We start from the raw sequence: 14,168 nt of genomic DNA on the forward strand, positions 1-14,168 counted from the left end.
CGCTTTAGGGGATAACCTGTAAACGTGTCTGTTATTCTTCCTTATTATCTGTACATAACCCACAAGCTGTTTGTCCTAGTTTTTTACTTTATATTGTTAGCACCTCTCGTTCATCTGTTCAGTTTGATATGATCTTCACTATAATGTCCACTTACTAAGAAACTTGTGAAAGTATTCTATATATTATTTCTCTTTTAAATTAGACAAATAAAAATAATCTGAAGAAGTAAACTGAGAAGGGTAGGGTGGGGGAAGATGGTTTAATCAGTTAAGCTTCAACAGCAGAACGTGACACGTTTCTAATTTTACGTCATCAGGTGAGTGTTTAATCAACAAAAACATTATTCACAAAATGGAGGAGTTAGATTTGTGACCACAAATATTATGTGGAGTCTCTCATATGTTTAGAGTAAAACACATAAGAAACCCTGGCAGTAGTTGCTGGAGTTAAATGCAATAGTTTAAACACGCGAGCCTATTACCAGTAAACTCTTGGATCTACAAACAACAGTTCGGTGAACAAGCAACTTAGGTGGATCTCCATCAGTTAAATATTTATACATGCCAGCACTAAAATTAAAATAACATTTATTTTATTAGAAGCTGCTACAGATACGTACAAAACTTTTTTGTTAATAAAACTACATAAGACGTGTAAGAAATTATAAAAGTACACAACTGTTTGTTTACAGAGTAGACGAATTAGATCTGGTGACGATTACCGTAGAAACGGATGGTGTGCGATGTGACGTAGGCGACACGTACTAAACGCCTTAATTTTCTGTTACACCCACGTGTGGTATGTTTTGCCTAATATTAAGATTTTGAAGACATTTTTGGTTTTTGTGTTTTCTATTTCATACTTCGCTCCTAGCGTGATTATAACAAATAGATTTCTTTTGAAGAATATTTCGTAAGTACAAGAAGAAGCAAATTAATTAATTAATTTATATATTTTAGTAATTACTAATTAAATTAGACAATATGCAAAGTAACGGGTCATTTCGACAGAGAAAGCTATATTTAGTCTTCTAAGAATTTTGTTGGCACATTTCCATTCGAACCGTCTTCGAGTTTCTTGACCCACGTTTACTGATATAATTTCCCTCAGTGGCACAGCGCTTTGTCTGCGGATTCACACCGCATGAAACCGGGTTTCAATACCTTTGGTAGGCAGAGTACAAATAGCCCATTGTGTAGCTTTGTATTTAATTTCAAACAAAAATAATAAAGGTGTATTATAGATATATTATGCGCCCACTTTTAAATTGTTGTTTCTAAGTGAATTTATTTTATTAATAACCTACGTTGATCGTTTTCAGTATTACATCTACTGTCCGAGGGTCGCGGGTTCGCGCCCGCGTCGCGCTAAACATGCTCGCCCTCCCAGCCGTGGGAGGGTATAATGTGACGGTCAATCCCACTATTCGTTGGTAAAAGAGTAGCCCAAGAGTTGGCGGTGGGTGGTGATGACTAGCTGCCTTCCCTCTAGTCTTACACTGCTAAATTAGGGACGGCTAGCACAGATAGCCCTCGAGTAGCTTTGTGCGAAATTCCAAAACAAACAAATACATCTACTGTATGTGAGGAAAGTTATTTGATTGATTATTATTTATGGCTAAACCAAAATTATACACGTTACTAAAAATATGATCTAATCAAGCATTGTGTTTATTTATGAAACGAAGGAAGTGGGTGTATAAGAACTTCTCTCTCCACCTCACACACACCCCTCGGTGACTCATCGGGTTTCATTATCCGCAGTGGGCAGAGTACAGCTAGCCCATTTGTGTTGCTTTCTACATAACATGTCTCCCACTGGTACAACAGTAAGTCTATGGATTTACAACGCTAAAATCAGGGTTCGAATTCCTCGGTGAACTCAGCAGATAGCCCGATGTGGCTTTACTATAAGAAAACACACACACACACTCTACTTAATAATAAAACAAACAAATAACTTGTTGACAGCGTCCCTAGAAGCCATTTTTATAAGTATGGTTGATAATGCTAAAATGACGGTTTATCCTTGTGAGAAGCTTAAAAACTAGGGCTACAAAAATATTAGGTGAATATTATCCTCCGACCAATATGAACCACGAGCCTAGATCAAAAATAAGATTCAAAAATGAAATAAGTATATCCAATTAAATATACTGTCCTTACGTGGTTGCTTTCGAAATTTATAATGCATTGTTTGATGAGCTGAGTACTCTCGTCGGTAAACCCAAAAGTACTTCAGTTATTCAAAGAGATTTAGGTTAGTCCTAACCCGTATACTAATCTAACAATGTAAAATAATCCCTGTAATTAAGGCATAATAAAGAACAATCAAGTTAACGTATTGTTTAAAAGTTCTATCCAACACTGTTTTTGAAAGCAGCGTTAAAGGAAGAGTACAAAAATTAGTTTTTAACTTCGAATAGTTTACTATTTTTTAGCAGGTGTTAAAGTTCAAGTCTCAAAGGCTGGAAAATAACCTAGAGTGCAGAGAAATAACAGATGTTCTGAAGTAATTAAATAACTACACTAACTACATTGGACATTCTCAACTGGAATTCGTTAGATATTATTTGTGTTTGAATGTTGATTCACAATGTAATTGTGTCATTTCAATATTTAAAAAAAGGTTTTAAAGTCTCCTATGAAACGTGTAATTCACATATTATTTTTTAAAACTTTGTGACCAATGAAGAAATAATATTTGTGGTCAAAATCTATCATTGGTTGGTCACATATATCTGTTACTTATATTAGCCAAATCCAGTGCTAGCAATATTAAGGACTTCCCCCGCTAATGCGTGCAAAAATAGGTTTGTGTAGGTGGGTGGTGGGGCCACGACTAAGGTACAGCTCTGGGAAGACAGACGTGGATTAAGAGCTAAAAAAAATATAAACTGTAGAGTCAGGGGGCTTTAAACCTAATATTGGTGTGTTAGAAATGGATGTGGGATTTATTGGCCGCATGTCAGCGGTTCATAGAACGCGAGTTTTTTTGTTTTTTTTTCAAATACAAACATTTAGCTCATAGCTCCAACACCTCTCCACCGATTTAAGATCTAATTTTAATTTTCGACTCAAGAAGTCAAATCCTTTCGATTGATGTATTTGAACACACCCAAGTATCATAAATTAATTTACTCTAATATTGCTTTAAGTAATTTTTGTTTGAGGGTGATCTGGGAGAGGTCATGATGAGTAATAAAATCTAATTGGACATACGTACGCTCAAGGCTTAGTATTGCTGGCACACACAACTATGTAGGCAATAATAAGGGAAACAAAGGCTTCAAAGATTAATTTATTCTAACCCTGTCTGAAAGAATTTCAAGTGTCGCGGCTATTAAGGTTTCCCTTTTGTCTTATTTTGAGATATGCTGTTAAAAACACACACACGCCTATTCTTTTGTTAGTACTTTTGGTCTCGGTACATCTCCACCAAGATGTATATTTGTTTTCTACGCGTTTGTTCTCTGATTCTTACTTGCCCAAGCTATCGTTGTCTGTCTCTCTCTTGACCCGCCTATTGATGTCTTTCTCTTGCTTGACTCACCTATTGCTATCTTTCTTTTACCTGACTCACTTACTTATTCGACCTCATAATTAATAGTGTTAACAATTGGATAATTGACCTTCGTTCTGTGAAACGTTTACAAGTTCCTATAGTTTGAGGTGCGAAAGTAAAGCATCTATATAAAACTGTATACAGACAGTAGTTCGAGTCTGTGTTTTTGCTGTTTTGTTACCGCAAAATCATAATAATTGAATACAGTGATAATTGTAAACGTCCTTTAAAGTGCGATCAGGAAATGTTGTTTTTATGGCCAGGTGGATAGGGGGCACTTGACTCACAATCTGAGGATCGCGAGTTCGAATCTCCATCACACCAAACATGCTAGCCCTGCCCTTTCAGGCGTGGGCACGTTATAATGTGACGGTCAGTCCCCTGTTCTTTGATAAATAAGTAGTCCAAGAGTTGGCGATGGGTGGTGATGACTAATTTCCTTCCCTCTAGTCTTACACTGCTAAATTAGGGATGACTAACGCATATAGCCCTGATGTAGCTTTGCACGAAATTCAAAACAAACCAAACTAATTTATTTTTATCGAAGATGGTACAAGAACTCTATGTAGGGATGACGAGGACGCCCGTATTAAGGACGCCCATATTGAGGACGTTCGTATTAAAGCAACACAAAAGTAATGTTTATTTCATTCTCTACAGATCGGCCAGGTGTGTTATGGCGTTCGACTCGTAAGCTGAGGGTTGCGGGTTCGAATCCCCGTCACACCAAACATGCTCGCCCTTTCAGCTGTGGGGGCATTATAATGTGACGGCCAGTCCCATTCGTTGGTAATAGAGCAGCCCAAGAGTTGGCGGTGGGTGGTGATAACTAGCTGCCTTCTCTCTAGTCTTACAATGCTAGATTAGGGACGTCTAGAGCAAATAGCCCTCGTGTAGCTTTACGCGAAATCCAAAACAAACCAAGAAAGCTGTAATGATGAAAGCTAAGATTCTATTCAAACACCAGAATTTAGACAAAGTTGGGCAGTCAGTAAGACTTGGTTTTGATAGCAGGTAATAAAATCTAATTGGACATACGTACGCTCAAGGCTTAGTATTGTTGGCACACACAACTATGTAGGCAATAATAAGGGAAACAAAGGCTTCAAAGATTAATTTATTCTAACCCTGTCTGAAAGAATTTCAAGTGTCGCGGCTATTGAGGTTTCCATTTTGTTTTATTTTGAGATATGCTGTTAAAAACACACACATGTTAATATGAAGACAATAATCTTGTCTTCACGTAGACATGACACTTTGAGGGCGCATCTGGTGGCTATTTTATTTTTAATTAACGTGTTGTTCGTTGCTGTAATATATACTGAATTAACGTTCTCTCTTCTGTTGGTTAAGGTTCTCTCGGAACATCCGTGTTCGACACCGATGTGTATCTGGTCGGAGCATCAGGTGGCGTTTACGCTCTTTTAGCTGCTCATCTCGCCAACGTCCTTTTGGTGAGTACCTGTTTCACCTATTTTTCTGCAAGTATAATTACTGAAGAACAGAATGTTAAGAAAACACATTTATTTCACAACCTGAGATGTGCCACACTTTTGTTTACTAGTCACATTTCTACTTGATAAGATGTTAAGTGTGCTTGTCATTATGGTCGCGCAAACATGAAGCATTTGTAACGGTTACCAAGTTAATCATTGGTACAGATCAGAGCCTTGTGGTTAAGGCACTTGATTCGCAACATGCGGGGGCCTGAGTTCGAATCCCATCACCAAACATGCTGTCTACAACGTCAATACTCGTTGGTAAAGAGAAGCCCAAGAGTTGGTGGTGGGTTGTGTTAAGTAGTTGCATTCCCTCTGGTCCGTCACTTCACAATTAGGGCTAGCTGGCGTGGGCAGCCATGGAGTAGCTTTACACAAACAATACAGTGTTCAGGTTTATATTATTGGATGTCAACTCCACTTCACTTCTGTGACTTGACATACTGTTTTCTTTGTTTTTGTGCTATGATAACAAAATTTTACTTTTCTTTTTGTCTCTGCTAAGACAGTCTTTTTCCTTTCAGAACTACAACCAGATGGAATTTGGCTTCATGAGATTAGTTGGCATTTTTCTTATTGGTAAGTCTGTTCTCTTGAAATAAATTTCAAGGTCTTAACATTTCTGAGTGTTGTTATTTTTTAATATTATTAATGTTAATCCTATTTTATATGGCATTAAATGAAAATTATTACATATATTATAAAATATAAATTTCACAAACACATACAAAATTAAAGGGCTTCAGTACGGTCCAGTTATAGCCGATCCTGGTTATGATTTTGAACCAGTAGCCAGAAGAAGAGTAGCTAGTCAAAATGAATCGCTGCCAGCTATTGGGCTATAGTGGTCTTATAGAGTCTTGTTACACTCGTTACTTTGAAGTTATTCACTGTGTTTGGGTATTTCACTCATGCGAAGAATGATAGCTGGACATTCTCTGAGTGTTTTTCTTTTCGAATTGGTTATAAGTGCTTCAAGTATCACCAGCAGAACGTGCAACCATTTTTAAACCAATTTGTACAGTTTCTTGAACATCTGGACAAGGAAAATCATCGCATACAACGCAAGCAGGCAAACACCATCTTTCGATTGTTATCTCCTGTAACAGCAAGATACCAACTTTGAGATTGAGTCATATACTCTCAACCGCAATAACATGCGTCTTACGAACCTTTGTGTTGTTACAGTCGGCTCAGTCTTCAAACTAATCGATGGTTTTCTGGACGATATATATTCACGGAAGTGGTCGAAGACCTTTTGATATATCAACATTCTGATGTTAAACATGTAATATCGATGCCAGGCGTCTTGGAACGGTACGTTAGGCAGTGTGGTTGACATTTGAGAAAGTTTTATGTCTTTTTTTTATCTTTCTGTAAAGCAGCCAAGTCTTAATCGAGATCAGGGTCTAGACACCAGCAGAATTTGGAACTACTCACTGAAAGCAGAAAAGATAAAGAAGATTAACAAACTAATTAACAACCAGTTACAAATACCTTAACTCAAGATTGAATTCTGACTTCTTCGAGTCAAGGTGTATGAAAGGATTTGCTTTCTCCATCCGTATATCTTTCTTGTTTGGTTTTATTGTCTACCTCATTTTTCCCTTAATATAGGCCCCGGCATGGACAGGTGGTTAAGGCATTCGATTCGTAATCCGAGGGTCGCGGGTTCGAATCCCCGTCACACCAACCATGCTCGCCCTTTTTTTTTGAGGGCGTTATAATGTGACGGTTAATCCCACTATTCGTTGGTAAAAGGGTAGCCCAATAGTTGGCGATTGGTGATGATGACTAGCTGCCTTCTCTCTAGTCTTACACTGCTAAATTAGGGACGGCTACCGCAGATAGCCCTCGAGTAGTTTTGCGCGAAATTCAAAACAAACCAAAACCCTGAATGTTATCAATATTTCTATGAAAGATACCTGACATAAAATAAATTAAAGTTGATTTATACATTGATATAAAATTAAGTTATATTAAAATAAACCTCTGTAAGTTATGTAGGATAAGAAATAATAAGTAAACTAAAATAGAAATAAAGTAATTTATAAAGAAAGTTTAAAATAATAAAAATATTAATTAATTCAAACTCAACATTATGAATTTAATAACAGGATAAATTATACATGTTAATTCTTCCAAAATTTGTTTTTAATTTTAAATTTTGTAATAACAATAAATATTTTCTTTCTTTGTTAATACTTAACAATGATACTTAATCCTTCTAAAATGGTGAGCATAGAAAGTTGTTTGTGAAGAACTTTAGGGAGCGTGTTGATTAGGTGACCTGGTCGCTAATATCAAACCATTTTATATCGTGACTAAAATAATTATCAACAGTTATAGTAAACAAGGTCATCCCTGCCTAATCTGTTAGATCTCATGTATACTTTATAAATTGTAATTATTGTAGCCCCATATATCCATTTTATTTAAAAATCATTTTTAACATATTTAACCTCGCCCCAAATTTCTTTTTTACTAAATATTCAACACGGTTTCTCCAAGTTAATGTTCCATTATAAATTGCATCAATATTTTTTCTGCACATTAGTTATTTCTCTATTAGATTACAAATAACAACTAACCAATGGAATCTCTACCAGGACCGCGTTTCATAGTATTATAAATAACATAATGACAAGTTAATTCTTCAGATTAAAATTCTTCTAAATTCATCTCATTTCCAAATATTCTCATAACTAAACGAATATCAAAATTCGTTTTCCTCGTTATAATCTAAAATCCCCCAAAATTAGGAGTCATTTCATTTTAATTATGTAGTGGTGGGTAGCAACTAAAGTTTGTAACCACCCCTAAATTCCCACTATGTGAGTAAGTTTGGTTTGAATTTCACGCAAAGGTACACGAAAGCTATCTGCGCTATCTGTCCCTAATTTTGCAGTGTAAAACTACACGGAAGGCAGCTAGTCATCACCACCCACCGCCAACTCTTGGGATACTGTTTTACCAACTCATAGTGGGATTGACCGTCACGTTATAATGCCCCCACAGCTAAAAGGGCGAGAATATTTAGTGCGCCGGGGAAGTCGAACTGGCGACCCTCGGATTACGAGTCGAGTGCCTTAACCATGTGGCCATGCCGGGTCGTATAGTAAGTGAGTAGCTTTTCAGATATGAAACATTGTCCCTAACAAACATAAATCAGGAGTAATTCCCCTCAAAAACATTTTCAAAACCATCAACGTTAACCGGCCCCTGCTGTTTGTGGTGACAATAATTCATATGAAAGAAATATGTGTTGAACATGAAGTATGAAACAGTTTATATCAAATGTTTACTTACAAGTGTGTGCTAAGTTTGTACTTTAGATCACAGGACTTATCGTCTGGTGCTTGATGTTTATAGAAAACAAACTGATGGGCGATTTTCGTTACTTTATGAGAATTATTTAAATTTGTTTTAGCTGAAATATTAAAAATCTGATTACATTTTAATCATATTGTTGTTAACAAATAAGTTCGTGTGTTTTTTGTGTTGACCAATAAGAAAAAACAAAAAAGTATGACTGAAGTTTCATATTCCTGTTGATTCTTTTCTTACTGACAATTTAAGTGAGGTCTGTCTGAGTTTGTCAGGCCCTGGCATGGCCAGGTGGTTAAGGCTCTCGACTCGTAATCTGAGGGTCGCGGGTTCGAATCCCCGTCACACCAAACATGCTCGCTCTTTCATCCATGGAGGCGTTATAATGTGACGGTCAATCCCACTATTCGTTGGTAAAAGAGTAGCCCAAGAGTTGACGGTAGGTGGTGTGACTGTCTGCCTTTCCGCTAGTCTTACACTGTTAAATTAGGGTGGCTTGCTTAGATAGCCCTCGAGTAGCTTTGCGCGAAATTCAAATTAAACAAAACCGACTCTGTCATGCCCACCAATGGCAAAGTGGTAAGCTTGGAGGCTTATATTATAGCGCTAAATACTGGGTTTCGATAACTCCGGTGGATACAGCACAGATAGATTATTGTGTAGCTTTGTGTTTAACAAAAAAACAACAGCATGATTTTATCTTATTTTTGACGGCGTCTTTTTGGCGACTGAGAAAGTTCACTTATATAGTAGTCGGCAGCCCTCAATATCCACTAAAATATATGAAACTAAATTATATGTAAATATATGATTCCAACAATTACAGAAATATAAATACTTTTAAGCTCACGTTCATTGGTACAGTTTATCTCATCCAGAGGAGAAGAAAACCCAAGAGAAGCGCTAAATATAGCTGGAAACCCGAATAACCTCAGTTGAAATAAATGTTTGTGTATTTATAAAAGTCACCCGGATGTCAGAAAGATAATTTATCTGCTTATCTTGCTTCAGTAAACGTTTTTCTCGAGAGTTGAACCCGTGAAAGAATTGCGTTTTCTGTAGTTTTAGTAGTCGTGTTTTTAGTTTACTCTCGGAGTTTTAATTTAGGTTTCTCGTCTTTCTCCACAGCCAGTGCCGACGTGGGGTTCGCCATCTACGGTCGCTACGCAGCAGAACAACAAGGTCCTCCGGTGTCTTATGTGGCACATCTCACGGGTGCTTTAGCAGGTCTCACAATAGGTCTTCTTGTTTTAAAGAACTTCGAGCAGAAATTGCACGAACACTTACTGTGGTGGGTGGCATTAGGAGTGTACGCCGCCTGTACATTATTTGCGTTACTTTTTAATGTTTTTAACTACTGACAACATGAAAAGGTAACACGTTCACGTTAGCACTTCCACGTGTCCCTAAACCTTCCTCTGTTTCTTGTTAGCTTGTGTACGTATAAGTGTGAACAAGAGAGAGTTTGTATTAATGCTGTACAAAACGTGAGAAATGAAGAGAAGTCCACGGAAGGTGTCTCATGAATGGGATTTGTGAATAGTTGATCACGCTTAAGAGGTTTGACTTTGTTAAGCCATGCGTGGTTATGATATTCACTATTTGAGGATAGAATGCCAAGACAGTTCCCGGTGAAATGTATATCTTCGGTGGTAATGGTATGTGGTCTGAAGAAAAATAGAAAGTAAACCACTGAGAACTGTTGAATTGTCTAAGTACTTATTTATATAATACGACTCATAAAAATTGTTTTTAACTCACTAGCCTGTATCCACCAAATTGTAGTTAATCTGATATCGTTCGTACTCACCTCATTTTAAACATTTCATGCAAAAGGAAAAATAATTTTCTTTTCTTGTGATTTATTTCAGCAAATCTGTACGACCAAAGTGTTGCGTCATCTAGTGGTTGATTTTAGAATTACATTTATTTCGCTGTCTTCTTAAGAATTGTATGATAACCTTTCAGATTTTCTTCTGTACAGATTACCGGTTCTAGTTCAAGAAATGAATTCAAGGTTGCATTAGTTTTATCGCGGGTAAACCTTCCTTTAAATGGTTATCATTTGGTGAATAACTTATGATTACTACAGGTTGTTGTTTGTTTGTTTTTTCGGACGGTCACATTCAGTTGATCTTAAATAACCACCTGCAAGCAATTAACTCAATAAGCTTACATCGTTGTATTTAATACAGCGAGGAATAACGAAGTTTTTTATGCGTGTTTACATTTATATAGATATATGACATGTCAAATGTTCAGTGTTATATTTTCAGTGTGTTGGATTGCACCCTGATATTTGTTAGTATATTATCTTTTTAGAACAATTTGAGACTGGAATCCGCTAAGGAACGACTAAAAGAGCACGGTCGATATTATTTATTTGTTCTTTTGTTTATTTAAGTATTTAAGATGTTAATATTAGATCATGTGCAGAGAGTATATATATATATACACACACATGAACCAAGTGCAGCTCATTTCCTCTGACCTAACATTCAATGAGGGTTTCTCAACATTTGGTGAGACCCTTTTAATTAAATCAAAACTTACAAATATAAAATTCATCAAGTCATTCCATTCAAAATAATGGGGCTAAACACTACGCTTCTTTATAGATAAACTAACTAGTATCTTGGTAACTGACGAACGTTGAATGCGAGAAAAGGTCTTGTTTTTGTTGGCAGTTATATTGTGCAAGGCTTGCCATTCTGAACCATACAAAATGAGCCTAACCAATCATGTATTACTATTTGAATGAAGTCAATATTATTTACGGAGTGAGGGGTGTTATGTAAGAATGGGCGACAGGGTTGACTTGACAGGGAGAAGGTTCAGAACGGTAAGCCGACCTCACTAATTCACTCACAGGGAGGGACAGGTGGAGATATCTAGGTTCGGTAATAATTAGTCTAGCAGTTCATCAGCTATAAGCGAACACATATATGCACTAACTGTTGCCAAATAATGGTTTGGATGATAAGACTTGTACAACCGATAGCTACAACTTTATCTGACAAATCAAGTTCCGGTAGCCGATGGCTACATGTTCGTCTGACTAACCACATATGTTAACTGATTCCTTGTTGTTACTGTATATACAATAAATCTCTAATTACTTAATAACTTGATCCGGGGGGAGTATTTTTATTTCTTGCATCGTAAACTTCTCTAACCAGGAATCACTTAAAACATATTTATTTTTTTATACTTTCTAGTTTAATTTCGAAAAATGTCTTGATACAATATTTTCGCAAGCAAATCTAAGTAACACATACCACTTTTGCTTAAGAATAACTGCGTACAAGATTTGCGTTTTCGTATAGCAAAGCCACATCGGGCTATCTGCTGAATCCACCGAGGGAAATCGAACCCCTGATTTATAGCGTTGTATATTCGTAGATTTACCGCTGTACCAGCGGGAGACCGTACAAGATTTGACTTTTAAAAATGTAATTTTACCAGAACCTAATTAGTCCTAAAAAATTAAGGTATACTCAATTTCGTAACTTAGCGTTTGAAATAAAAATGTTGATTTTTGTCTATTATGCTTGGGAAACGTTATAATAGAAATTTTGAAAAAAAATATGTGGTTATATTACAGAAACTAGTCACAAGTTTAACAAAAAGGATTTTATGTGAAAACGACTTGCTGGGGAAAGTTTTATTTAAAAAAACCAAAAAGATATTTGTGGCACTGTTTAACCATGTAATAATTAGTTTTTTTACATTGATATCAATTGAAGAGAGTTGAAAACGTCAGTTACCAAGAGCTGATTCGAGTTCGAGCCTTCAAATCTCATAACTCAGGTCATATCATTCCTTCACAAGACATATGCATTTCGAGACTCCTCAGAGTCAGGCTTCACTGGGTTTTAACTATTCACAACCTCCGAGATCAATTTCATACTAACTATGAATTTCATAAGTAATTTTATCTGTAAGTTAGGATTTGGCAAAAAGTTACATAATTAATTGTCAAAGATTATGTGAAGAATAATAATTAATTAAAACATATTTTTTAACAAATTGGGTAAACAAGTCTTTTCCTTCTTTTGGATTATCTATTTAAACATTAAAGGTATTTTTGTTGTTTTCAAATGGTTGGTGCAGTTTCTAGTGTGATACCTGTGCTTGAGGATGCCTCTCAGTTAAGCCTCGCCATTCCAAGTGTTACAATAAACATTTCATCCATTTTATTGTTGTGTTAGAATAAAGATTTCATCCAGTTTATTGTTGTCACAACAAAGATTTTACCGAGTTTATTGTTGTGTCACAATAAAGGTTTCATCCACTTTATTGTTGCGTCACAGTAAAGATATCATCCAGTTTATTGTTTGTGTCACAATAAAGAGATTTCATCCAGTTTATTGTTTGTGTCATTTCAGCAGTTAATGTGTACAAAAAAAGTATGTTTTATTGCAAAGAGTGTATAAAAACTTGGTTATTTATTTCTCTGTATATCTTTTCTGTACAAAATATGCTGTAATGTTGAACGATTTGATGGATTGTAAACACAATGTCGTTTTAACCAGTTATATTAAAACATATGTTATATACAATTTAAGCTTAGGTTGTTTATTCTACACTCGCTTTTCACGCACTGTTCTGGAGATTTATCAGAAACAAGCCCTGTTATGATTAAATTTGGTGTATTAGTCCGAGATTGCTGCTACATGCTATGAATTATTGCAATTATTAGAAGGCCCGGCATGGCCAAGTTAAGACGTTAGACTCGTAATCTGAGGGTCACGGGTTCGAATCCCGGTCGCACCAAACATGCTTGCCTTCTCAGCCGTGGGGGCGTTATAATGTCACAGTCAATCCCACTATTTGTTGGTAAAAGAGTAGCTCAAGAGTTGGTGGTGGGTGGTGATGACTAGCTGCCTTCCTTTTAGCCTTACACTGCTAAATTAGGGACGGCTAGCACAGATAGTCGTCGTGTAGCTTTGCGCGAAATTAAAAAAAAAAGCAACTATTAGAGTTATTACACACGCCGTCTAGTGTTAGTTTTAGTTACCTTGAATTTATGAAAACTGTTTAATTTCATGATAATTTTGAAAATTTCTGAATAACCTGCGCATACCATTATTGCATCATTAACTGTCAGAATTTCCTAGCACGTTTATTACGTCTTTGACTTATGTACATAAACTTTTTAATATCATTAGAATGCATTGTTAGAAAGTTTTATAAGGAGACTCGTTCTAAAGCTGCAGTTCAAACTTACTTGATGTGGTCCGTGGAAAGATTGCAGTTTATTGTATAGAGAGCGACGTGGTTCGACGAGAAAACAACAGATAGGTGATCTGCGAACGAAAAATGGTTCACAACCACTGATATAGAGTCTGCTTCTAAATACATTCAATCAACGACGTGTTTTAATATCCTGCTACAAAAATATGCCTTTAAGATTCTGTAATATCTAAACACAGGATTTTTTGTCACATTTGTTCGGTATTCATCGTTCACTTTTAGTTGAATTACAAATTGTGAATTGTATCTAATCAGGATTGTCATTTTCAAAATTGTTTTCTGAGGACACTACCTCTACCCACGTTCTCTGCAACGTCAGGTATCACAATGATCGGTTTGTTTTAAATTTCGATCAAAGCTACACGAGAGCTATTTGCGCTAGCTGTCCCTAATTTAGCAGTGTAAAACGAATCCCCGTCACACTAAACATGCTCGCTCTTTCAGCCGTGGGGACGTTATAATGTGACGGTCAATCCCACTATTCGTTGGTAAAAGAGTATCCCAAAAGTTGGCGGTGGGTT

The 14,168-nt window shown here is 36.3% G+C and overlaps 1 protein-coding gene across 1 annotated transcript in view; it reads left to right on the forward strand.

The window, feature by feature from the left end:
• The window catches only part of LOC143237849 (rhomboid-related protein 2-like), a 161,715-nt gene extending 148,759 nt beyond the window's left edge, over positions 1-12,956 (forward strand). The window contains exons 8-10 of the mRNA XM_076477523.1: positions 4,919-5,019; positions 5,589-5,643; positions 9,520-12,956. Of these exons, the coding sequence (XP_076333638.1) occupies positions 4,919-5,019; positions 5,589-5,643; positions 9,520-9,752 (389 nt within the window). The 3' untranslated portion in view covers positions 9,753-12,956. The remainder of the gene's footprint in view (positions 1-4,918; positions 5,020-5,588; positions 5,644-9,519) is intronic.
• The last annotated feature ends 1,212 nt before the right edge of the window (positions 12,957-14,168 follow it).

This window comes from Tachypleus tridentatus, chromosome 13 (genome assembly GCF_004210375.1).
Source record: "Tachypleus tridentatus isolate NWPU-2018 chromosome 13, ASM421037v1, whole genome shotgun sequence".
In the NCBI taxonomy this organism is placed as follows: domain Eukaryota; kingdom Metazoa; phylum Arthropoda; class Merostomata; order Xiphosura; family Limulidae; genus Tachypleus; species Tachypleus tridentatus.